Raw genomic sequence first — 27,825 nt, 5'->3', positions numbered from 1 at the left:
TCTGATTACAGAAATTTAACAGTTACATTTTGACAGTTTCTTGCCTACCTTTTTTTCTGAAACTATTGATTATGTAAATAAGCTGCCAATATTCAAATTCATTGATACATGACTGAACTTGACAGTGCTGGGACTGACCAATATAAGAGTATTTCTGAAAAAGTACTCAAAATTACACCACTGTTTACCTTTCATGAAATTTAGAATAATTGATGGATAACAGTATTTATGCAATTGAAGGAACCTTTATATCCAATCAGTTGTGAACAATGATTGCAACACTTAAGTGTCATTCTTTGTCTGCCACTTGTTCTTTAAATCTTTGGAAATGAGTCACATCACTTACTTAAGGCAAACTGACCAGCAGTTGCTACACAAGAATAGTCAAGAGCATCTAATGCTCTGAACACTACTTGAAATTTTTCAGTCTTCAAAGTAAGAAAACAGTATAAATACATACTGTTATAAGTTAAATAAAAAAGTTTTTTAAAATGTTATATTTAGTGTAATTCCGTGAAATGAAATTTTTTTATCAAAAGCGTATAACAATATTGAAACAAAATTCTGTTCAAATGCAACCAATTTGATGTTACAATGGAATTAAAAAAAGTATCTACGCAATACAATTTTTGACATATCACAGTTCCTCTTTTGTCAACAGATACTGGACCTCATTATAAGGCCTAACTTAAGTACTAATAAACATAGTTAATCCAAACATAGAATTCCCAATTCTCAGGTGATTCATTAGAATATCTGGAACAGTACTACACATTAAATGTAAAGGTCCGTCACTTTACAGGAATACTGTGCATAATACTTTTTCTATGAAACATTGTACAATGATTAGAAACTGACTCTTCTGACTTTGAAACCTGCTGTTTCTTGATGTATGTCATTTCTTTGAACATAGATTTCAGATGTGTGTATCAAATACTGTATTTTTATTTATTTTTTAGTCATCTGTATGTTACCTTTAACAAGAAAGGATAACTTCTTCAAAAACAATGACAAAAATGGAAAATGAAAAGTGAGATTCACTGCCACAAATTAAAGCTTTGACTACATAAATAGCACAATCTGAAAATGCAACAAACACAATGCTTTGACCACTCTTAAAAATATGAACCTTTGGGCTGTGTTCTACAAGCAAAATACTTAAAAGAACAGTGTAAAATAAATAATAAGTATTGTGTTTGGTAAATGCTGTAAATGACATGAGTAGAATGCTCCTCAGTACAACTGCTTCAGCTGTTCATAAGTTACAAAGAATATGATATTCCAGGGCCCCATTCGAACCCATGTGGGAATAAAGCCTTTGTATAAGGCAAGAAATCCTTCATTCTTCACTGTCTGAAACAACATAACAAAAGAAGAATAAAATCATTTCTTTCTAACATATGCAAATTACTTATGAAAAATAACATTGCCAGAAATGCTGGGAAGACCTTACCTGCAGCAATTTTACAGCAAAGTTTAAAAACCATTGCATATGGTAAGTATTGAAATACTTCATTATGATTTCAATCCAAATTTAAATTACAAAATACATTTTTCTACACATATGCTCTCTTGCAACCACTACACTTACTAAGGTTATGCTTTATATCAAAGTTACAGAGTCACAATGTAATTTTCAGTTTCCTCTTTATGGACTCTGATCCATGAAAAACAAATTTCAGTGCAACATTCCTGGGTTGAAAAGTTATTGACTCCCTTACAAAATATGCAGGCACTGCTAATAGTTTGACACTTATGTAAGAAATCAGGAAGCAGTTCTGTCTGTCTGCTATCTCATGTACACAAATGAATAATACAGCCATTACATTTTTCCCAATCAAAATTCCTCAGTTCAATGCTCAGTCGTGTACAACACACAACACTGTGGGAAATGGTGGGCAATAGCAAATCAGCAGCTAATATCCATGAGGTAATGTTTTTCTGCTGTGAAGCATTAAGTCCACACAGCAACTCTTTCACTGTTTATGTTGTTAAGTGGTGCTGTTGGCTAATGAACTCACACAGCTGGCAAGGTTAGAATCACTGGTAGCCAGGCCGTAGGTATGTCACAGCCATCCTCCCTGGATGAATGTAGGTTACCTGTTGCCCGTCTTCCAGCGATTCTAGTATCCACATGTTTTCGTGCCAGCCAGCAGCACCATTTGACCCAGGTTAAGCAATATAAACAGCTGTCACGAGAGATTTGCCATGTGGCCTTAATGCTTCACTGCATGAAAATGCTTTGCTGCTGGATACTAGCTGCCGTTTTGCTATTGCCTACCATTCACCGATGAGAGTTATCTACCAATCACTTAAGGGAGGGCCACAGGCAATAGCCTGCCAGTATGCTACTTCCTACCAATCACCTACTACAGCTGCCATCTAAGTAGCCACCAGATTACTGTACTGCCATTCCCCTCCATAGCAACATCTCTTCGAATCCTCCAATGGGAAGACATTCATTAGTATCCAGCAGTTAACCACAGCAAGTCGATCAAAATGTCACATATTTAGTTGCTTTAAAATGACGTGGCTTAACACCCAAAATTATTTTATTCAAGCTTACTCGGTTAACTGAGCCAAGATTAAATTTACATGATATTAGTTCGATGATCTGATTATAAATTACCACAGGTTAGAATTAATCGAATCACTGAAAGATAAAATCTAGCAAATATAAAAATAAATGTAGGTGAATGAACTGATACTACTTAAATATCCGAATAAAAGGAAAGTTCGCTTCAGAAAATTATAAAATTATGAGACAGAATTGTTGTCCATCACTAATCTTCAGAACGTGAAGCTTATTGTACTGCCAATACACACATAGAAAATTACACAAAACTATTGCAGCCTTTGGAGCTATAACTTCTAATAGTTATGACAGTTTCATGTATATTTGTATGTCACTTGGCAGTACTAAAATTTTTACCTCCTGGCGTTAAGTACTGAACAGCTATTCTGTCTCATAATTTTACTTGAAAATTTTTCCGTTTGATTCAGTCACATAAGGGGGCAACCAAAAGAAAAAAATTCCAACTTTATTCACATTTTAATTTCAAACCTTCAATATCCTTCAAAGTACTCTCCATTTGCACTAATAAACTTGTCCAATCTTTTGTTCCATTTTCCAAAACATTGTTTAATTTCATCTTTAGTGATGCTAAACAGCACCTCCCCCTCCACCCTTTTCACTCTAGGAAACAAAATAAAAGTTACACAGAGCAAGCTCAGGTAAGGAACAGGGGTCATAAAATTTTGGTCAAGAACCATCACACATATAGGGCTGTGGGAAGAGGGCCATTGTCATGATGGAATAACCAGTCACCCTACTGCCACAAATCAGGCCGCTGCACACTGTTGTACAATCTTTTCAAAACTTCCAAGAAGAAAGCCTGGTTGATTGTCTGACCCTGTGGAAAACACTCTGAATGGACGACTCCTCCCACATTGAAGAAACAAATCAGCATTTTTTTTAATGTCCGATTTCACCTGATGAGCTTTCTTGGGGTGACGCAAACTTCAGGTCTTCCACTGGCTTGATTCTTTATTTGCTTCAGGATCTTAATTGCAGAACCAAGTTTCGTTATCAGTGATAATTTCTGAAAAAAAAGTTTGGATCATTCTGGGACTCTTCTTTCAAAGCACAGCACACTTTCATGTATTCTTGTTTTTGTTCAGCAGTCAGCAGTTGTAACACAAATTTGATAACTACCTTTTTTCACTCCTAAAGCTTCTGTCACAATTCACTCTACTGAACTCCCAAGTCGCTCTTGACAGCTCTACAATTTCTTTAATGGTCTGCCGTCGAACTTCATTGATGATTGCACGAATGTTTTCAACATTTTCATGTATTCGAGCCATGGAAGAATGACAAGACGGACATTTGTCATCAATTGATGTTTCCCCATTTCTGAAACGAGAAAGCCTCTCAAACACTTGAGTTTGCCCCGTAGCATCATCCTTGCACTCCTTTTTTAACATTTCAACAGTTTCAGTTCCTCTTTTTCTGAGCAAAAGGCAGACTTTAACCACTGCTTGCAGTTCACAAAAATTGCCATTTGTAAAATGAGAATCATACAAAACAGTTGCCACTATATACTCTGCTGAAACTAGTCCTGATCTTATTCAGCTTATTGACTCTGGAATGTTCGCTCTATGGGCTCCTAGTGGCAAAACACAGTACTACAAAAACTCTGCCACGAAAATATTAGTTAAGTTTCTTTTGGGTACCCCCTCATAAACAAAAACAAAGGTTCTATTCACTTTGACACCTCAATATATATTAACAAACCATAAAACACATAGCCAACTTTCAAATCCATACCTGGACAAGGCAATCAATACTGCCAGTATATATGCGAACAGATTTGGTATCACGGGTTACAGCTTTAAGTTTCCTCTGGTTCATCAGCCTTGTCTGAGAGAGAGAAAAAAAAGTTGTGATTAGTCTGCAATCCAAACATGCAAATAATCTGATTAGATAAGTTCCATTTTTCATGCTGATATAAACAAAAGTTGGTTTTAGACATTACTTCTTTCTGTAATTAATTTGGTAGTATCATAATATTTAGACATTGTTATAACTTAGGATGTAATAAGTTATAACTTGGGCTGCAAGTTGGTGCTTGTTCATTAAGAGTTGGTTTAATCAGCCAAAGGTCCAAGGATTGAGCCTTGTAGAGTCAGTCCTATGATTCTCTGTGATGTTTAAGATAGTTGTCAACTTTGTCTAAACTTTGTGTTTGAGTTTAACATTAAGCTGTATCACAGGGCACGTGCCACAACTTAAAAATGGATGTTTGAAGTTTTGACACTGGTATTCGATTGCTTATAGTATACAGTTGGAGATACACATGTTGACATCATTGCTGTTGTTGATGATTTTTTTTGTTTTTGATGTTGCTGCTGCTGCTTCTGCTGGAGAAAAAGATGGAATTATTGTCTGATTGTAGCTGCACATACTTAAATAAGGACAAAGATATTGTTCTTGTAGACCAACAGACATTGTTATTTTACTGTTGTTTACATTCTGGAGACATTACTTTAAGCTGTGAGTAAGCAATTTCTCACGTATGTCCTTTCTTCCAGGAATACTAGTCCCACAAGGTATGCAGGAGACCTTCTGTGGAGTTTGGAAGATAGGGGAGAGGTATTAGCAGGAATAAAATGTGAGGGTCAGTCATGAAAAGGGAAAGGGTCCAGGTTTGAGTCAAAGTCTGCCAGGAATGAGTCCTAGTCTGACACGAAGTTTCATTATTGTTGTAGATCAACAGGTAATCATCAGCAATTTTTATATGCTCCTCCTGTGACTTAAGCATGAAAACAGTATAGGCAATATTGTGGTAATAGAGGAAGTATTGTCATCAGCAAGCAAGATTTCATAAAAGTGAAAGCTGTTGGGCACTTCCCAGCCCCTACTTCTATAGTAGCATATTTAGTAATTCATATTTCAGCTATATGACATTTATTAAACTAAGTTTTTTTTAACACAGTGCATTAAAAGGAACTTAGTACTGCTATGTGCTACTTTGACAAATAAGAAATAAAACTGTCTGAATACATAGGTTTACATTACAGAAGGGAAAACAAAAGTGTTCTTGTATGGCTCCTTGGAAAACAATGTCAGAAATGTGGCTACGAAGGCTTTCCCGGTGTAATAATTGATAATATTCTTCTCGGGTATGCAGCCGGATCATAACGTCTTCATGACACAATATTTCCGCGGTCCAACTGGCCGCCATCTTCAGGTGAGAGTGCTGGTGCACGACCTCGCCGGAACTGACTTCCTAGCGCAAGCTGCGGCCCCTATATAGGCCGCAGAAGACCCACAACGCGTGCGCGAGAAGGTGCCGTAACTGCCCTCTAGCGCAGTAAACATACCACGCCGCCAGTGGTGGAAATAGGCGAAATCGAGATATCGCTGTCAAAAATTAAAAAATTTTTTATTTTGACGATCGAAACACAGACTGTTGTTTTTTGATGTCAGATAACACCGGGTCCCAAGTCTCTTGTCTCTATTAATAAGATTGTCAGATAAACGAATCTGTATGGATTCTTTTAAAACACAGTCCCAATAGCGAGATGCAGGGGCAACCATTTGTGTCTTGTCATAGAGCATTCTGTGTCCCTCAGTGAGTCAGTGCTCCGCCACTGCAGATTTCTCAGGTTGAAGCAGCCGTGTGTGCCGCTGATGCTCAACACATCGGTCCTGAATGGTCCGGATTGTCTGCCCAATATAAGCCTTCCCACAGTGGCAAGGGATCTTGTACACACGGGGCTTCCTCAAACCCAAGTCATCCTTTACAGAGCCAAGGAGCGCTCTAATCTTGGCTGGCGGACGAAAAATACTTTTGATATGGTATCTTTTCAGAATTCTTCCTATCTTCGAGGAAATGCTCCCAGCAAAAGGCAGAAAAGCCACCGATTTGCAGGTATCTTCTGGTGGTTCAGGCGAAGGTCCAAACTGGAAAGCACGACGGATATGTTTATCTGTATAGCCATTCTGCTTGAACACAACCTTAAGATGGTCCAATTTGTGTCAAGCTTTCTCCATCTGAAATGGCATAAGCTCTTCTCGCCAACGTCCGCAGGACCCCCGTACGCTGGAACGATGGATGACAGCTAGAAGCATGCAGGTAACGGTCCGTGTGCGTAGGTTTTTGATAAACACTGTGTCCCAGTGTCCCATCATTCTTTCTGTACACCAGAACATCCAGAAACGGAAGCTTTCCATCACTTTCCACCTCCATGGTAAACTTGATGCTAGGATGCAGGGAATTAAAATGATCTAGGAGGCGGTCAAGAGCTTCTCTCCCATGAGGCCACACCATAAACGTATCGTCAACGTACCTCCAGAAACAAGTTGGTTTTAAGGACGCCATCTTCAGCGCCATGTCCTCAAAATCTTCCATAAAAAGATTGGCGACTATTGGGGACAATGGGCTCCCCATAGCCTCTCCGTCAGTCTGTTCAAAATATTTGTCATTAAATAAAAAGTACGTCGACGTCAGCACGTGGCGACAAAGCCTGGTTGTTTCCTCATCCAGTTTCTCACGATCGGACAAAGCGGGACCCCTTTCTTATGAATCTTGGGTAGACCATATAATCTCGGTGGCATGGCAGCACCAGGACGAAGTTTTTTGAGAACGTCGTCAGGTAAAGAACTCTTCTTCATCAGTGAAAGCGTCTTCCGTTTTATCCGTTCAGTTGGGTGCTCCTACCTACAATCTAGCCAAGTATTTAGCATCTGTTCTTGGCCCTCACGTCGGTAATTGCGAACATCACATTTCCAATTCTATGGTGTTTATTCAGACATTGAAGTCCTTGTCTCTTAGTCCCTCGGATTTACTCGTGAGCTTTGATGTCGTGTCACTTTTTAGCCGAGCTCCTCTGAAATAATCCTTGCAATTGACTGGTGAGAAACTGGATGAGGAAACAACCAGGCTTTGTCGCCACGTGCTGACATCGACGTACTTTTTATTTAATGACAAATATTTTGAACAGACTGATGGAGTGGCTATGGGGAGCCCATTGTCCCCAATAGTCGCCAATCTTTTTATGGAAGATTTTGAGGACATGGCGCTGAAGACGGCGTCCTTAAAACTAACTTGTTTCTGGAGGTACGTTGACGATACGTTTATGGTGTGGCCTCATGGGAGAGAAGCTCTTGACCGCCTCCTAGATCATTTTAATTCCCTGCATCCTAGCATCAAGTTTACCATGGAGGTGGAAAGTGATGGAAAGCTTCCGTTTCTGGATGTTCTGGTGTACAGAAAGAATGATGGGACACTGGGACACAGTGTTTATCAAAAACCTACGCACACGGACCGTTACCTGCATGCTTCTAGCTGTCATCCATCGTTCCAGCGTACGGGGGTCCTGCGGACGTTGGCGAGAAGAGCTTATGCCATTTCAGATGGAGAAAGCTTGACACAAATTGGACCATCTTAAGGTTGTGTTCAAGCAGAATGGCTATACAGATAAACATATCCGTCGTGCTTTCCAGTTTGGACCTTCGCCTGAACCACCAGAAGATACCTGCAAATCGGTGGCTTTTCTGCCTTTTGCTGGGAGCATTTCCTTGAAGATAGGAAGAATTCTGAAAAGATACCATGTCAAAAGTATTTTTCGTCCGCCAGCCAAGATTAGAGCGCTCCTTGGCTCTGTAAAGGATGACTTGGGTTTGAGGAAGCCCCGTGTGTACAAGATCCCTTGCCACTGTGGGAAGGCTTATATTGGGCAGACAATCCGGACCATTCAGGACCGATGTGTTGAGCATCAGCGGCACACACGGCTGCTTCAACCTGAGAAATCTGCAGTGGCGGAGCACTGACTCACTGAGGGACACAGAATGCTCTATGACAAGACACAAATGGTTGCCCCTGCATCTCGCTATTGGGACTGTGTTTTAAAAGAATCCATACAGATTCGTTTATCTGACAATCTTATTAATAGAGACAAGAGACTTGGGACCCGGTGTTATCTGACATCAAAAAACAACAGTCTGTGTTTTGATCGTCTGAATAAAATTTTTTTTTTAATTTTTGACAGCGATATCTCGATTTCGCCTATTTCCACCACTGGCGGTGCGGTATGTTTACTGCGCTAGAGGGCAGTTACGGCACCTTCTCGCTCACGCGTTGTGGGTCTTCTGCGGCCTATATAGGGGCCGCAGCTTGCGCTAGGAAGTCAGTTCCGGCGAGATCGTGCACCAGCACTCTCACCTGAAGATGGCGGCCAGTTGGACCGCGGAAATATTGTGTCATGAAGACGTTATGATCTGGCTGCATACCCGAGAAGAATATTATTAATGTCAGAAATGTTTTGAGCAATGAAGGAGGAAAAAAAAAGGGAGGGAAGACAAAAAGAAGAGAAATGAATAAAAGCATGTGTCAACACAAATTAGACATACTTTGTAGGAGACATCACAAAGTGATATTTAGTAAATGGGTCTGAAGAGATTGATCCTAGTCTCAGGACATAATTCACAGCCAAAAAACAATTGTCGCACAACTACAGTGCTTTAGTAATGTGAGCAGTACCGTTTTCTTTATACTGACAAAGCATGCAATAATCTGACTGAAAGAGATACCATTACAATAATTTTTAATGATACAGAAATACTAATTACATATTCACTCAGCAATACCAGATGTCCCATGGCCAAAGACAGTCATGAGGGACACATGTAAAACAATGCTAAGAATCCATGTGGCGCACTGTTCGAACTATGCTATAACACTGTGTGACACCTAAGCATGCTCTGATAAAAATGTAATTAACAATAATTTAGAATCTCACTTTAATAAAAAATGATAAAAATTATGTCACTATTGCGAGATGGTGGTTTATGAAATCTAACATTACATTGTCTCCTACCGTACAAAACCCACTCATCATCTCCCTATCCTACTCTTTCTCCTAACGAAGCAAAACTTCCTGTAAATCCTTTCACTTCAAATCAACAGAAGTATACTTAGAATAATTACATGACCTTGAAACACAACTAGTATTTTATAGCAAACAGTGTGTGAAGTGGCTGATCTAGTTTTGTTCTTTGCCGTAATGGTAGCCCCATTCTCTTTAAGTCACTAAACTCTTTTCTCAAGGTTTCTGGAATACAAAAAGTACATAGCAGCATTTAAAAGCACTGTGATACAGTTTTAAGCACTGAATGTACAAAAATGTACCCTTTTATCTACCATCACTTCTTAAACATATTGTTTTGATATTTGTTCTTGAAATATTTGAATTTAATATTAACTGGAAAGGGGAGAATGGACTAAATTTAGCTTCTGAAAGCTTAAGTTATAGTGTCCTGTTCTGTGTGTTGTCATCCTTAGCAAAAACTTTTTTTCTGGAAGATAGGACTGCTTATAAAACAGAATTAATTAATGGTAAACAATTCCTGTCTGTCACCTAATCCTTATTCAATCATAATTAGTCTTTTGACTCAGAATAAAAATGATCAATGCATTGAACTATGAGGCACAATGATGAGACTACAGTTTGTTTCTATTGAAATAAGAATACTTTATACCAGATTTGATTTGAGCGATAAGTTCCTTCAGACAGATGCTTTGCAGCGGCACAAAAATGAAATTATTTTAACATTCAACACGTAGATGTTCAACTCAAAAGCTGCAAATGATCCGCTTTTTGGGAGGTAGCAAGCTTATGCACCTACAATAAATAAATAACTAAAATCAAGAAACTGAAGCAATATGTGTTTCCAGATCATAAAAAGATACATAAAAGAAACAAAATTTTTAAAAGAAAAGTTGACTTCATCATGAAGTTTACATCACAAGTAAATAGTAGCTTCATATATAATATTATTAAAGTTGCAAAGTTGAAAGTAATGGAAGTTATTTGTCACTCAGTTACTTCTCAATTTTTTTTTACTTGAAAAGTAAAACATATTTTCATGATGTTTCTCTTTTTTCCCCTTCTTTCCCTGTTGAACCCCAATAACACACAGTTCAGGAGATACAATATGGAAAATACTTACACGTACAACATCAATTGGTGTTGATGCTACTGCACTACCAAGGCTTGCTATGAAACTGGAACTGTAAAATAAAAAACAGTGTCACTACAGCCCCTCTGAAACAGTTGAAACAAATTATGAGAGTTCAACTTTTTACATGTGTTTTCTGTATTCTCATTTTAGTGGGGTGTGTCCGATAGTGTTTTTTTTTTAATGTGTGATATGTGAGTAGGATGACAATGTACCTTCCGTCAAAAGCATGGGGTGTGTTGGCGAGGGAACACTAGCCTACGCTAGCCGGTCGCTCTCACCCCATCTGCAACAGACACCCGACAACTGTGAAAAGCAAACACAACAGCTGCCGTATTTTCTCACCCATTACATAAAGCTTAACAACCCACCAACCATATGATTATGAGAAAACAGATTTGCCAATAGATAACGGTCATGAGGTATACAGTAATTATTAAGTTGTTAAAAGCTAAATGAGATCTGTATACTGAAATTTAAAATATAACTAAACAAAGCAAGTATCAGACTCAAGAAATGACCATAAACGCTTGCAAAATAAACAATGATTCCTGCTTTTATGTTGAATAAACTTTCCCACACTGTAACCCAAGTCCCACATGGCAGTTCAATGAAGGTGACTTTCCCTAGTCATGTTTTAGAAGATAATGCCACATAACTGTTAAAACTCCTATATATATATATATATATATATATATATATATATATATATATAAAATAGGGAAACATTCCACGCGGGAAAAATATATTTAAAAATATGTCTGCTTGTGTCTGTGTATGTGCGGATGGATATGTGTGTGTGTGAGCGCGAGTGAATACCTGTCATTTTTTCCCCCTAAGGTAAGTCTTTCCGCTCCCGTATTGGAATGACTACTTACCCTCTCCCTTAAAACCCACATCCTTTCGTTTTTCCCTCTCCTTACCTCTTTCCTGACGATGCAACCATTGGTTGCGAAAGCTAGAATTTTGTGTGTATGTATGTCTCTGTTTGTGTTTCTATCGACCTGCCAGCGCTTTCGTATGGTAAGTCACATTATCATCATATATATAACGTATTTGTTGTGTTCAAATTAATGATATGAATTAATAGAGGGAAACATTCCACATGGAAAAAATATATCTAAAAACAAAGATGATGTGACTTACCAAACGAAAGCGCTGGCACGTCGATAGACACACAAACATACACACAAAATTCAAGCTTTCGCAACAAACTGTTGCCTCATCAGGAAAGAGGGAAGGAGAGGGAAAGACAAAAGGATGCGGGTTTTAAGGGAGAGGGTAAGGAGTCATTCCAATCCCGGGAGCGGGAAGGCTTACCTTAGGGGGAAAAAAGGACAGGTATACACTCGCGCACACACACATATCCATCCGCACATACACAGACACAAGCAGACATTTGTAAAGGCAAAGAGTTTGGGCAGAGATGTCAGTCGAGGTGGAAGTAAAGAGGCAAAGATGTTGTTGAAAGACAGGTAAGGTATGAGCGGCGTCAACTTGAAATTAGCGGAGGTTGAGGCCTGGCGGATAACGAGAAGAGAGGATATACTGAAGCGCAAGTTCCCATCTCCGGAGTTCTGACAGGTTGGTGTTAGTGGGAAGTATCCAGATAACCCGGACGGTGTAACACTGTGCCAAGATGTGCTGGCCGTGCACCAAGGCATGTTTAGCCACAGGGTGATACTCATTACCAACAAACACTGTCTGCCTGTGTCCATTCATGCGAATGGACAGTTTGGTGCTGGTCATTCCCACATAGAAAGCTTCACAGTGTAGGCAGGTCAGTTGGTAAATCACGTGGGTGCTTCACAGTGCAGGCAGGTCAGTTGGTAAATCACGTGGGTGCTTTCACACGTGGCTCTGCCTTTGATCGTGTACACCTTCCGGGTTACAGGACTGGAGTAGGTGGTGGTGGGAGGGTGCATGGGACAGGTTTTACACCAGGGGGCGGTTACAAGGGTAGGAGCCAGAGGGTAGGGAAGGTGGTTTGGGGATTTCATAGGGATGAACTAAGAGGTTACGAAGGTTAAGTGGACGGCGGAAAGACACTCTTGGTGGAGTGGGGAGGATTTCATGAAGGATGGATCTCATTTCAGGGCAGGATTTGAGGAGGTCGTATCCCTGCTGGAGAGCCACATTCAGAGTCTGATCCAGTCCCAGAAAGTATTCTGTCACAAGTGGGGCACTTTTGGGGTTCTTCTGTGGGACGTTCTGGGTTTGAAGGGATGAGGAAGTGGCTCTGGTTATTTGCTTCTGTACCAGGTCGGGAGGGTAGTTGCGGGATGCGAAAGCTGTTTTCAGGTTGTTGGCGTAATGGTTCAGGGATTCCGGACTGGAGCAGATTCGTTTGCCACGAAGTCCTAGGCTGTAGGGAAGGGACCGTTTGATGTGGAATGGGTGGCAGCTGTCGTAATGGAGGTACTGTTGCTTGTTGGAGGGTTTGATGTGGACGGACGTGTGAAGTTGGCCATTGGACAGATGGAGGTCAACGTCAAGGAAAGTGGCGTGGGATTTAGAGTAGGACCAGGTGAATCTGATGGAACCAAAGGAGTTGAGGTTGGAGAGGAAATTCTGGAGTTCTTCTTCACTGTGAGTAAAGATCATGAAGACGTCATCAATAAATCTGTACCAAACTTTGGGTTTGCAGGCCTGGGTAACCAAGAAGGCTTCCTCTAAGCGACCCATGAATAGGTTGGCGTACGAGGGGGCCATCCTGGTACCCATGGCTGTTCCCTTTAATTGTTGGTATCTCTGGCCTTCAAAAGTGAAGAAGTTGTGGGTCAGGATGAAGCTGGCTAAGGTAATGAGGAAAGAGGTTTTAGGTAGGGTGGCAGGTGATCGGCGTGAAAGGAAGTGCTCCATCGCAGCGAGGCCCTGGACGTGCGGAATATTTGTGTATAAGGAAGTGGCATCAATGGTTAGAAGGATGGTTTCCCGGAGTAACAGACTGGGTAAGGATTCTAGGCATTCGAGAAAGTGGTTAGTGTCTTTGATGAAGGATGGGAGACTGCATGTAATGGGTTGAAGGTGTTGATCTACGTAGGCAGAGATATATTCTGTGGGGGCTTGGTAACCAGCTACAATGGGGTGGCCGGGATGATTGGGTTTGTGAATTTTAGGAAGAAGGTAGGGGTGCGGGGTGTCGGTGGGGTCAGGAGGTTGATGGAGTCAGGTGAAAGGTTTTGTAGGGGGCCTAAGGTTCTGAGGATTCCTTGAAGCTCCGCCTGGACATCATGAATGGGATTGCCTTGGCAAACATTGTATGTGATGTTGTCTGAAAGCTGACGCAGTCCCTCAACCACATACTCCCAACTATCAAGTACCACTGCCATGGAACCCTTGTCCGCCGGAAGAATGATGATGGAACGGTCAGCCTTCAGAACACAGATAGCTTGGGCTTCAGCAGTGGTGATGTTGGGAGTAGGATTAAGGTTTTTTAAGAAGGATTGAGAGGCAAGGCTGGAAGTCAGAAATTCCTGGAAGGTTTGGAGGGGGTGATTTTGAGGAAGAGGAGGTGGGTCCCGCTGTGACGGAGGACGGAACTGTTCCAGGCAGGGTTCAATTTGGATAGTGTCTTGGGGAGTTGGATCATTAGGAAGACTATCATTTTGGGTCGCAAATTCTGCAATAACAACTTTCTTTTTGATGTCATAAACAGTTGCTCATCCAACATTGTACTCAGTCGCAATGGCTTTCTGCAAAAAACCTGGGTTCAACTTATCTAAAATTTTGAGTTTCAGCCTGAAGCCTAGCGTAAAGTGTTTTCTTCTAGAAGACAACATACTGAACTGTAAAGAATGCCCGACTTTCAAATACGTATAACATTGTAATTCACTAACATTGTTGCACATAGTAATTCATTGTTGTGGGCCATTTCGGATGTTGGCCAGATTACTGAGAGGCCAGACTACCGAGGCCTGGATTAGTGAGAGTTTAGTGCACTTTTTTAGAAAATGAGAAAAAGATTTGTGAAGAACTCTTGCAATGAAATTTTCTTGTGATCCTTAGGAAAGATTTCATTATACAGTTTCATAATTAAAGGAAATGAATAGAACAACTTTTTAGTATCAAGTATTTTTGTTTCAGAAAAATAATGGTCTGATCACTTTTAAGGTCATTTTCATGAAACATCAATAACTGCACCCCAAACTGCAGGCTACAATGGTCCCTATTTTGTGAACCTGCCAAAGATCACTGGTAATGCTGTAAAGACCTGATTAATATACAGGGTGAATACGCGGACAAGGAAAAAAAAAATCCCGGGTTTCCCGGTTAAAAATACACTTTCTCCCAGATGAAAACATACTTTTCCCCCATTAACTGACAGTATATTTTCTCTCAGAACTGTATAACTTATCAGTCCTTTGAATGGTTAGGGTTTTATATACGGGCGTAGAAATTCCTGGCACTTTAGAAAACGAAACACAGGGAAAAAAAAAAAAAAACACGTTTTGGAAAGATCTTAGATGAGCAGCAACATGTACGCTGCATATTTTTGTATTACGAAAGTATAAATTCGAATTCCACCAAACACCGCATGTTACTTTCCGAAGCATTGAAATCGAGTATGCAATGCGCTTTTGTAAGCCAGGCATAGCTCATGTCACGTGATCTCGCCAGCCGATGACAGCAGGTATTCAGAGCTGAGGACACGTGATGTAGTCAGCCAATAGCAACATCACTGTTAAGTAGCACAAACACACAAACAGGGAAAGTTAATAGTTTAAATTAACATACATAGTGTTGCTACACGAATAGCAAAGCTTCCACATATAATATTGATCTATAAGATTAATACGCTGCAAGAGACGCTCGGTTTTCACATATAATGTTGGTCTTTTATGCGCGTATTAAAATGTAAGATGTATCACACAAATGTGCCAGTAAAATTTTTAATAACGACATAAATGTCTGATCTTCTGGGCTCGAAATTCATCTAAATGGCTCGTCATAAAAGAGTTGATTTTTAAATGAGAGCCAAACACTCTATGATTTAAGAAATTCATCGTACATTCTCGCACATAGTTCAACTTGCGTAAAAGGAAATTTACTTTGATAACAATGCTTTTCAAACCACCATTTGGAATATTTTCCTGCGACCTATTCGAATTATTTGAACGGAAGGGTTTAATTCCACACACTGGTCGCTGCATTTCAAGTGCACGTTTTCAACTTCTAGTACGTATGGCATTATGCCATAATAAAGAACCAAACATGAGATAACATAGTACTGGTACTCCAAGAAAATTTACATCCCAAAAACTACATTGAAAAGCTTAATATCAGATTGTGGCCTACTTCACTGGGAATCTGGACATATGAATGTGCACTTTAAATATGTCCTTTAAATGTGCACATTTTAGTATGGATCACGAAATTCCGATGCTCTTGAAGTATCCTCTGATGTCTTGTTTCTTTTATGACATAATGTAAGATCTTTTAATGTTTTACATGTACGGACATATGGGCTCCCTACGACATCGTAGCTGCGAAAGCGCCGTGACGCCTGTCATCTGGCGCTCTCTGGCAACGGCACTAACGAACCTAGTGCATTGCTACTGACTTGTTCTCCATAGTTTTTGTACAGTTGGGACTTTAGAACACAACAATGTCTCACACCTTTTGATAAACTGAAGAGAATAAGATGTGCCAGCACTTGACTTCACAGTCGCAAGATGATTACTGTACATACTTCTGATCAGTGCCTTTCAAGTGTGGTGCAAGCATCTGCCACAACTTTTCACAGACGAAACAGTCAAATACTTTCCTATAATCAAGGAAGAAGATGAAGACACGAACAATCAATAACTTTCCATTATTGGTTCTGTTATTAATCCAACAAGAAAGGTTTCAAGAATAATTAAAAGTATTATAGACAACTCTCATGATTTATTCACAATTTGTCATATGTTGGGAAACTGTTCACGAGCTGCATTTCCTTCAACAAAATCTGCTTGTCCTGTGCATATGTGAAGCTGAATGTATGGCTTCAAATGCTGGTTCAAGATGTACAGCAAAATTTTGCTTGTGTGAGACATGAGTGCAATAGTTTGGTAGTTGGAGCAGTTTCTGATTGATCCTTTCTTGTAGGGGACGAAGAGAGATTTCAACTAATCTTCTGGCCCCTCTCCAGTTTCCCATATTCTTGCAAATATTGAATGCAGCACATCAAAAACTTCCTGTCCCATTTATTTGACATCTCACCAGATGTAGTGCCTAGACCAGGGGATTTATAGTCCAGATGTTGAACTGTTTTCTCTATTTTACTGTGTAAGACTAAATTCCAATGCAAGTTGCTCAACTGCTGAAGTTTGCATACTGTTGTTAATCCCAGAATACAACTTTTCACACAACTGTTCCCACTTCGCAACAGTGTCTCCCTTGTCTCTGATAGGGTGGTCTATTTCATGATCTACCATCAGTGTATGAGGATTGAATTCATTGGGGATGCTGTTGAGTTTCTATAAGAAAACAAGTACTTGACTGTGATTACGACATTCCATCTCATCACAGATACTGTTAATTAAGCGTGAACTGTCCTTGCTGCAATTCCACTGTATTTTTTTGTTAAGATTCTTACATCTGTCCTGATCCTGGGTGGCGTTGGATACCAGTTTTCTTCTCTTTTCTATTAGGTTTAAGTTGGTTGGTTGGTTTGTTGGGGGAAGGAGACCAGACAGCGAGGTCATCGGTTTCATCAGATTAGGGAAGGATGGGGAAGGAAGTCGGCCGTGCCCTTTGAAAGGAACCATCCCGGCATTTGCCTGGAGCGAGTTAGGGAAATCACGGAAAACCTAAATCAGGATGGCCGAACGCGGGATTGAACCGTCATCCTCCCGAATGCGAGTCCAGTGTCTAACCACTGCGCCACCTCGCTCGGTTTAGGTTTAAGTGTGGATTGTGATATCCAAGGATGTTTTGCACATTTAGGCTGTTCTGATGTTGGAAGTGATGAGCTAGGAAGTGATGAACAGACTACCTCCTTCATTTGGTCTCATGCTCAAAATGCCGGTGCATCCTTATCAAGACTGATGTTGAGTTTTGGTCTACCAAATTCCCTAAAAGCTTCCTTGTTTGTGAGTCTTCCACTCTTGTTGGTGGACTGGTGCTTAATCCACATTTTCATGGATAGAAGATTGTGATCACTTCCACAATCAGCTCCAGGGAAAGTCTTGCAATCCAAGACTGAAGTCTTCTAATGTCTTCGCATTACGATGAAGTCAGCATTGTTTCTAAATCTACATTCAAGTCATTACTCACACAGTAAGTACCCGCCTCAGTCATTTCTCTCACCTAGACCATAAGGTCCAAACACAGATTGTAGGTGTTCATCTTGGGTAGTATCTCCTATTTTAGCACTGAAATCTCCTTGAATTATTGCCTGTTCTTTGTTAGGGATCTAAGGACATCAGTATACACTCCACTTACTCTGTTATAATTTTATTGATTGGGAAATATGATATTATGAAAACTTTGTGAAATGCATAGTTCTATTATTGCTATATGTCAAGGACATATCATAGTTAATAACATAAACAACCCCAGACAGAAGGCTGCATATGGAATATCTTTGAAAGAAAGCAATTTGCAGTGAAGAAACAAGTCACAGGTTGTTGAGATAAGCTTGCTCAGTCAGTGGGTCAGGCAATTTGCCAATATCTGTAATAGCTTTTGTATAATGAGACACACTGTTATTTGTAACTGGCTATATATATTTGAGTGTACATCCTCAATAAATATTTTGCCCGAAAGCTGCCTCAATTCATTACAGCCGTAAGACTAGATGATGATCACCCAAACTGCAATCACATTCTGTAATGCAGTAGCTGCTTGTTACTGCATATGACATTTGTCTATCAGCTGGTTCCACAAACACATCAAAGTATAGTAGTATGCTCTGCACAAGCTGAAATGTCATGATACGGCAAACCTACTTCCTGTCAGCTATTCATTCAGCCATATTCAAACTAACTCACATGCTGATATTGCACCCTTTGACACCAGACATTAATCTATCTGACCGCACAAAGAAGTGTGACGTGGTGCTACCTATACACTTTTCAAGTTTGTATTCATTTGGACCATTCTTTCTCAATTTATAATTTTCACAAATGTTAACATGAATCAATTTCTTCTCACATTTCACAAATACCCTAAGTTGCACCCAGGTGAAAAGATATAAACCTACTTAATAAGGATTGTGTACAAAATATGTCACACTAGGGCATGGGTCAGCTATACAGCAAACACAAGGGCACAAATGATGATATTTGAACTGCACCATTATCTGCAATTAAAATGGGCAATTCTGTACCATGCACTTCCTCTCTCACTTATAAAACTCTGAATAATTTCCTAATTTATCTTGCTGTGTATCATACAACCTGCATCTAAGGAGTTGATTTTTTATTTTATTTTTAGAATCTTCCTAAAATGAATTTATGATGCAATAAACTCACATTTTTTCTTCTTTGCTCTTCATTTGTACATAATTTTGTTTCACAAAATAGTTGGCATACAGTAGTTACAAATAATGACGAAATATATTTTTTGTGGGAAAAAACAGTTATTTGGCTTTAGAACGGAATTAGGACAATATTAAATCACAAAAGTAGAGCTTGAATACACAACCTTGACTTTTGGTGTAACAGTGAACTGGTGGAGAAAAATATTTATACCTCTGGCAAATTCTGAAACCTATTCAGGGTACACGTTTGGACGTATCGTAAAAATTTTTCGGTCTGCTACAAAAATTTCTTTGTACATTTCACAGGTTCTAAAATTTTTTCCAATGTTTTACAATGCTCATATTGATGACATAGAAGTCATTTCATTATTCATCTACACTTCAACTTACAAAAAAAATAGGTGCAAAGATACATAATGACTTGCCTCTTCGCCAGTCATGTTCAACCGGCATCTTGTCCTCCACATCAGTATCTCCACCACAGTATCTATGTTGCAACTCACATCTTTGAAAACTGTTTACATTCAATACTGCCATGTCTTCAGTTTCTTCATCCCATTGTTATTTTCAGGGCAATAACAACTAGCTCCACCTGTCACACATGGTATGCCTGTGGATGCAAAGAAAAGTCAGTTTGCGGTGTTAACCTTGACACTCTTGCTTAATCTTCTGACTTCTGTAGTTGATATGTATCCACTGACAGGTGTTGCAACTGCCTCTGCCAGAACTCAGACTTCTCTAGAAGTACAGCAAGAACAAGAAATTGAACTGTTTAAGCAAATTGTTGCCCTACAAATATAACACTCCACACGTGCATCACAATGGCAACTATCTTCCTGCAGAGACAGACATTTAATGGAGTATTCTGCCAAGCTACAATTTCTCTTTGGTGCTGGAGCTCATATATTCTACAGATCATCATCATTAATTGTGTTGCCTTGGAGCTTGAGAAGACAACAAAGTAGTTGAGACAGTATGCCGTCAAGTTCATCAGTACAGAGCAATTTTTCAAGTCGCTTAGCTTCAGACTGCAACAAGTGTGTTACAAATGCTTACTTGAGACAGGTGTACTTCTCACTGCTTGGGGACAAAGCTAGGATGTCTTGCACTTCCAATAGCCATTTACTCCTTAAATGCAGCTATCTCATAACTATATTCAGTTTTGCCTGAGGTGAAGTTGGCCGAGACAAATTGGCTCTCATGTTGGATGAACAACAATACTGGACTATCCAATCAGAAGAGCGGGGGTTTCAACACGATTGAACTAAGGATTACATTTGTTGCTAGTAAGCCAGTGCCCGCAAAATCTATGTTTGAGTTGGTAGGTGCTCATTATGTAATCTGGTTGTTCACAAGTGGTTCTGAATGGTGTGGTTGACATGAAAACTTACTTAAGATGCAATTTTATCATTCTAGCACACAATTCAACTTTTCCTGCATATGATTTGGAAACTTGTGGTCACCAAATGTCTTCCATAAATACAATGTGTGAGTTCAACAGATCATAAGTGATTAATTACAATGCATAATGAAAATACAGCAAAAAGCATTTGTACCTATCATTTGTATGTAGTTCAGATGCAGCGTGAAGAATCATGGAGTATACACTGCACGCATAAAATTTAGCACACAATCAACGTCCAGATAACTTATGTGCAACACTTGTGCCGTTTTATACAGAGTTTTCTTTTAGCATATTTTATTTTCAAAAATGTAATCACATGTAAGAGGACACTGACAACAAATAACTTTTTCTCTACAGTGGATAAAGATCTTCATAGTTTACTGCCAGAGTAAAATTTATTTCTTTTCTCTTCTTTTCGTACTTATTATTTTTGTTATACTGCAAATCTGTACTAGTATGCAGCACCAACTGCTCAATTAGTTTTACACTTAGATCTTCAAGTACATTTCTAGTTAATCATTCAACACAATATGCACATTTTACTGTAACATATTTACCTCAATTTCTCAGACTTAACTTAACTTGCTTACTTCAGTCATATATGTTCAGCAGTGGCCACAAAAAATCTTAACTTTCTGTTATAGTTTTTGTGCCATAATTTGAACATTTATTTTATTTAGTCCCTTGTAAATTCATCTTTGGCAATATTTAGCAGCCAGATTTTACGAACACAATGTCACCTTTTCAAATACGCATCATAAACGATTTTCATCCACATGGTGTGTATGTACAGTTTTCATAGGGAAAAGTTTTATTTGACTATTAGTCACAACTATTAATACTTAACAAGTTTCACTTAAAGGCAACTAATTCTGCTAATTTCATTTTTTCATGTTATTAATTGTTACCGAATGTCAAATTTAGGATAGGAACTTTGTTTACTTGCTAGAGAGGATGATACAGTACTTTTTACTGCATAAATGGCCATCTAATACATAAGGTGCACTCAAAAAGAGACCCAACTTCACTTGCAACATGCATACTGTTCACTGTACTACATTTTAAGCACTGTACCCCTCAAACTAGTCCCTTCCACTGACAATACACTACTACCACTGTTTCTTCCATTTTTGGAAGATCTGCTGGAATGAATTTTCTGGGATGCGACATAGTTCTCTTGTGACATTGTCCTGTTTCTCCTCAATAGTTTGGAAACGATGTCCTTTCGATGTGATTTTAAATTTGGGAAACAGGAAAAGTCTCCTGGAGCTAGGTCCACACAATAGGGTGTAAGGGGAACAACAGAAGTTTGATGTTTTCCCAGATATATGAGAAAGATGGATGCTTTAGTTAGTTGGTGTATTGTCATGCGGCAACATACCCAAGTCTCGTTTTTCTAGCAATCTGGGCCTTACACACCACACCTCAAACAAAATAAAATTTCCTAGTAGACTTCCTTCTTTACCCCGAACAGATAGTGCAAGTTACTGATAAACACTGCCTTTGCAGTCAAAAGTGTCACAATCATTTAATAATTTCACTTCATTTGACTAATACATGCATTTTTTTGGACATCATCTTTTGCCCACCGACTGCAATAACTACACCCTCGTTTCATCATAACAGCCATATCCCAAATTTCATCTCCTGTTATGATTTTCTAATGGAAAATCTGTCACGAAAATTTAAACTTTATTACACAACTACTTCAAGATCTTTTGGTTACAGATGGTGCACTTGACAGTGTTTGTGAGACACGCAAAGAAGAAAAGTGCTATGTGAATGAAACTGAACTGAAAATTTCCTCATTACAAGAAAATAAATCAAAGAAAGGAACTGAAATTGCAGCCGATATACCTACCTTAAAGTGTATTGTCCAGTCAATATCGACTGCAGAAGTAAAAAAAGTTGTTATTAATAATATAAAATGAAGGCAGTCAGACCTCCTCCTCAAAATATGACAGGAATTGTGACTAGGAAAGTGCTACTTGTAAGTGACAATCACAGCCATGATAGAGCTTCCAGACTGGACCTAAAATCAGATATGAAAGTGTACGGTTGTGTGAAACCCAGTGTCTGTCTGAACTAAGGAACATGGACAAGTCAAATGAAGTGAAATCATCAAATGATCATGACACTATTGTTCTGGTGGGTGATCCAAATTACGTCTACAAAATGAGAAACAAAGCAGCCCGTGAACTACAATTATACGAGGGTCACTCCAAAAGAAATGCACACTATTTTTGTAAAAATACAGTTTTCATTCTGCATGTGTGAACGTTTAACAGTGTGTAGATATATCCTTCCTGCTTGCTTTCAAATTTAGTTCAACCTTTTCCCGTGAGTGCTGCTGTCACAGCATGTCTTCAAGATGGCTGCTACACTTTACATTCGTCAGAAGCAACGTGCTGTCATAGAATGAGCCAATGTGAAACATCCAAAGGATGTTGAAAAAGGTGTAGATCGCAGTACAGTTAGTCGGTGGGCAAGCAGGTTACATGCTGAAAGCGGGCATGGCAATATTGAGGACTGTCATCGCAGTGGCAGTCCTCGTACTGCACACATTCCAGACAATGTGCAGAGAGTTAACGAATTGGTGACTGCTGACAGATGCATCACAGTGAATGAATTGTCACGCTACTTTGGGATAGGGTAAGGAAATGTTTGCAGAATACTGAAAGTGTTGGCGTTAAAAAAGATTTGCGCCAGGTGGGTTCCCAGGATGTTGACAGTGGCTCACAAAAAAACAAGAAAACTTGTATGCAGCAAACTTTTGGAACAGTACGAGAACGGTGGAGATGAATTTCTTGGAAGAATTGTGGCAGGTGATGAAACGTGGCTCCATCATTTTTCCACCAGAGACGAAGAAGCAATCAATGGAGTGGCATCATGCAAATTCACCCAAGGAAAAAAAAATAATTCAAAACCACACCTTCTGCTGGAAAAGTTGTGGCTGCAGTGTTTTTCGATTCCGAAGGACTCTTGCTTGTGGACATCATGCCAAGTGGAACCACCATAAATTCTGATGCATATGTGATGACACTGAAAAAACTTCAAGCCCGACTGAGTCGTCTTCGACCACATCGGCAAAAGCAGGATGTTTTGCTGTTGCATGACAATGCATGGCCACATGTCAGTCAAAAAATCATGGATGCGATCACAAAACTTGCATGGACAACACTGAAACACCTGCCTTACAGTCCTGACCTGGCTCCATATGACTATCATCTCTTTGGGAAACTGAAAGACTCTCTTCGTGGAACAAGGTTTGAAGATGATGACTCCCTTGTGCACGCTGCCAAACAGTGGCTCCAACAGGTTGGTCCAGAATTTTACTGTGCGAGTATACAGGCGCTGGTTCCAAGTCGGCGTAAGGCAATTGAGAGGGATGGAAATTATGCGGAGAAATGAAAATATTGTTCCTAAAGGATGTATCTACACACTGTAAAACTTTCAAACATGTAGTATAAAAGATGGATTTAAAAAAAATAAAAATAGTGTGCATTTCTTTTGGAGTGGTCCTCGTACCTAAGGAAACACACACATATGAACATATTTTTTGTTAACATACCACATGGTTATGACCTTATGAATGTATCCTGCGTAAATCAAGAAGTCAAGAGTGAACACTTATTTACCTAAAATCCGCCAACAATTCAAAAATTTCAGTATTTTAGATTCAAATGACATTGGAAAGAAGATTTCACACATGCCACTGTCTTCACCTCAAAGGCCTTGAAAATAATTATTTACTACAGCTGAAGTGCAGGGAAAATTAAGAAAGTCAAGATTGGGTATGTTAACTAAGTTGGTCTTCAGAATGTAATGAATGTTTTTTTTTGTAAGTGATGCACGAACGGCCACAAAACTGCAGAGAATTAATCACCAAAATTGCACTGAGACTACCCCCAATAAGCTGTTATGCAAACATGTAGCATCCACAGGCAATTGTCCTTGAAACAGTAATGGTAACAAAAATGTTATTGCCTCTGAGCACTATGGGACTTAACATCTGAGGTCACCAGTCACCTAGAACTAAGAACTACTTAAACCTAACTAACCTAAGGACATCACACACATCCATGCCCAAGGCAGGATTCGAACCTGCGACTGTAGCGGCCGTGCGGTTCCGGACGGAAGCACCAAGAACCACTCAGCCACACTGGCCGACCCAGAAGTGTTATTAAAACAGTAAATACTCCAGAACCCACAGGCTGTAAACTGAATACTAACACAGTCCTCTTCATTTTCTATCAGAACATACAATCAGTAAGAAATAAGCTCATGTAAACTCTGTTGTACTATCTTAATGAACTGAAATATTTACATGTACAAGTAATATGCTTTATGAAACACTGCTTAAAGTTATTGATTCTCATTATTTTTTTATTTATTTCTTATTTCATAACACTAGCCCGTATTACGAACTATAATACTGGCACATGCCATGGCAGAACTTCCGAAAGAGGAGGTGGTTGTTTGTTATTAGTCAGAGAAGGTATCTAGTTCTGTTAATTCATAAAAACTAGCAAGCTAATGTTGAGAAACATTTTGAGTACTGTGTTAGATCAACCAACAGAAACAAATCACTTTCTGCATTTACAGGGCACTGGATGGCAATCTATCAATATTTCAAGAGAAATTAGAACAAATTATGTTTGACTACATGACAAAAAGGAAAAGTATTATATTAAGTGGGGATTTTAATGTAAACTTTGCTATCGAGCCACATGACTAAATCGACATAAACAACCCATGGAATACATTATCTATGTTAAATATAATAAATTTGCCTACAAGAATAACACCCACATCCCGCGCCTCAACAGATGCCATGTTATAAACACTAATTCTATACATGTATTTAGTTTCCAAAACCTACCCAATGGGCTTTTTGGCCACGAAGGCCTCTTACTTAACCTCAAACAAACCCTCATTACCAATGATCATGCACAGAAGAGATTAAAAGATATACCAACAGCTTAATGTTAATTTAGCACCTGCTAAAGCAAGAGAGCAGGGAAAAGCTTATTCTGAGGATGACACTCAAAAAAAAACAAAATTATTTATTGATATCTATGCTACTACACTCCTGGAAATTGAAATAAGAACACCGTGAATTCATTGTCCCAGGAAGGGGAAACTTTATTGACACATTCCTGGGGTCAGATACATCACATGATCACACTGACAGAACCACAGGCACATAGACACAGGCAACAGAGCATGCACAATGTCGGCACTAGTACAGTGTATATCCACCTTTCGCAGCAATGCAGGCTGCTATTCTCTCATGGAGACGATCGTAGAGATGCTGGATGTAGTCCTGTGGAACGGCTTGCCATGCCATTTTCACCTGGCGCCTCAGTTGGACCAGCGTTCGTGCTGGATGTGCAGACCGCGTGAGACGACGCTTCATCCAGTCCCAAACATGCTCAATGAGGGACAGATCCGGAGATCTTGCTGGCCAGGGTAGTTGACTTACACCTTCTAGAGCACGTTGGGTGGCACGGGATACATGCGGACGTGCATTGTCCTGTTGGAATAGCAAGTTCCCTTGCGGGTCTAGGAATGGTAGAACGATGGGTTCGATGACGGTTTGGATGTACCGTGCACTATTCAGTGTCCCCTCGACAATCACCAGTGGTGTACGGCCAGTGTAGGAGATCTCTCCCCACACCATGATGCCGGGTGTTGGCCCAGTGTGCCTCGGTCGTATGCAGTCCTGATTGTGGCGCTCACCTGCACGGCGCCAAACACGCATACGACCATCATTGGCACCAAGGCAGAGGCGACTCTCATCGCTAAAGACGACACGTCTCCATTCGTCCCTCCATTCACGCCTGTCGCGACACCACTGGAGGCGGGCTGCACAATGTTGGGGCGTGAGCGGAAGACGGCCTAACGGTGTGCGGGACCGTAGCCCAGCTTCATGGAGACGGTTGCGAATGGTCCTCGCCGATACCCCAGGAGCAACAGTGTCCCTAATTTGCTGGGAAGTGGCGGTGCGGTCCCCTACGGCACTGCGTAGGATCCTACGGTCTTGGCGTGCATCCGTGCGTCGCTGCGGTCCGGTCCCAGGTCGACGGGCACGTGCACCTTCCGCTGACCACTGGCGACAACATTGATGTACTGTGGAGACCTCACGCCCCACGTGTTGAGCAATTCGGCGGTACGTCCACCCGGCCTCCCGCATGCCCACTATACGCCCTCGCTCAAAGTCCGTCAACTGCACATACGGTTCACGTCCACGCTGTCGCGGCATGCTACCAGTGTTAAAGACTGTGATGGAGCTCCGTATGCCACGGCAAACTGGCTGACACTGACGGCGGCGGTGCACAAATGCTGCGCAGCTAGCGCCATTCGACGGCCAACACCGCGGTTCCTGGTGTGTCCGCTGTGCCGTGCGTGTGATCATTGCTTGTACAGCCCTCTCGCAGTGTCCAGAGCAAGTATGGTGGGTCTGACACACCGGTGTCAATGTGTTCTTTTTTCCATTTCCAGGAGTGTATTTTAACACTGACTTTCACCTCAAAAACATACAGAATAATCACTGAGAAGCAACTGATACAAGGCCAAACAATGGAAAACCCAGGATAGAATGTAACAGTATTATGAAAAGGAAAGTTGCCACTCACCATATTTGTGACAGTCTTTCTGTTGTACATATCTGCGAGTCAGCATTTCCGCTATACGGTGAGTGGCAACTTTGCTTTTCATAATATTGCTACATTCCATCCTGGATTTTCCACCGTTTAATATTATGAAAAGGATAGTTGCTGCTCACCATATAGCAGAGATACTGAGTCACAGATAGGCACAATGAAAAGACTGTCACAAAATAAGCTTTGTCAAAAATTGACCACACACACACACACACACACACACACACACACACACACACACACACACACAATCACAGTCCCTGGCAGTTGAAGCCAGACTACCTGATTGCTACAAAGTATATCACCAAGGGAATAATTACCTCCTGTGCAGGCAAGAAAAAAAACTTTTCATAGAAAGTAGGACAAACAGTGATCCAAACTTCCAAAGATACTTTAAAATGTACAAAAAAAATCCTCAAGAAGGTCATCACTAATGCAAAACAGATCTCTAGAAACCAGTTTATTGTAAACTCATGTAACGCGAGTAATGCACTTTTGGAAGTTGTCAATGGTAGCATAGGAACCAAAGCCAAACGGGTCTTGTGTGAATACCTCCAGCTACATGAAACAAAAGTCTCTGATGAAAAACAGATTAGTGAAGAGATTAACTTGAATTTTTCAAAGATTTCCAACAATCCAGTGCCAGGAATAACTATGCCAGCAGCATCATACAAACCTACATTTCCATCTTCAGAAAGGTCAATTTTCCTGAACCCAGTAACTGAACAAGAGGTAATATAAATCATAAGCGCCACAAAATCAACAT

The 27,825-nt window shown here is 40.1% G+C and overlaps 1 protein-coding gene across 1 annotated transcript in view; it reads right to left on the bottom strand.

Moving 5' to 3' along the window:
* Positions 1–225: 225 nt before the first annotated feature.
* The window catches only part of LOC126456893 (mitochondrial uncoupling protein Bmcp), a 106,634-nt gene continuing 79,034 nt past the window's right edge, over positions 226–27,825 (bottom strand). Inside the window, exons 6-8 of the mRNA XM_050092731.1 lie at positions 10,514–10,574; positions 4,328–4,420; positions 226–1,353 (exon numbers count right to left, since the gene is read on the bottom strand). Coding sequence (XP_049948688.1) covers positions 1,234–1,353; positions 4,328–4,420; positions 10,514–10,574 — 274 coding nt within the window. The 3' untranslated portion in view covers positions 226–1,233. The remainder of the gene's footprint in view (positions 1,354–4,327; positions 4,421–10,513; positions 10,575–27,825) is intronic.

This window comes from Schistocerca serialis, chromosome 2 (assembly GCF_023864345.2).
Source record: "Schistocerca serialis cubense isolate TAMUIC-IGC-003099 chromosome 2, iqSchSeri2.2, whole genome shotgun sequence".
NCBI classification, from domain to species: Eukaryota; Metazoa; Arthropoda; class Insecta; order Orthoptera; family Acrididae; genus Schistocerca; species Schistocerca serialis.
This window is presented reverse-complemented; position numbering and strand designations above follow the sequence as displayed.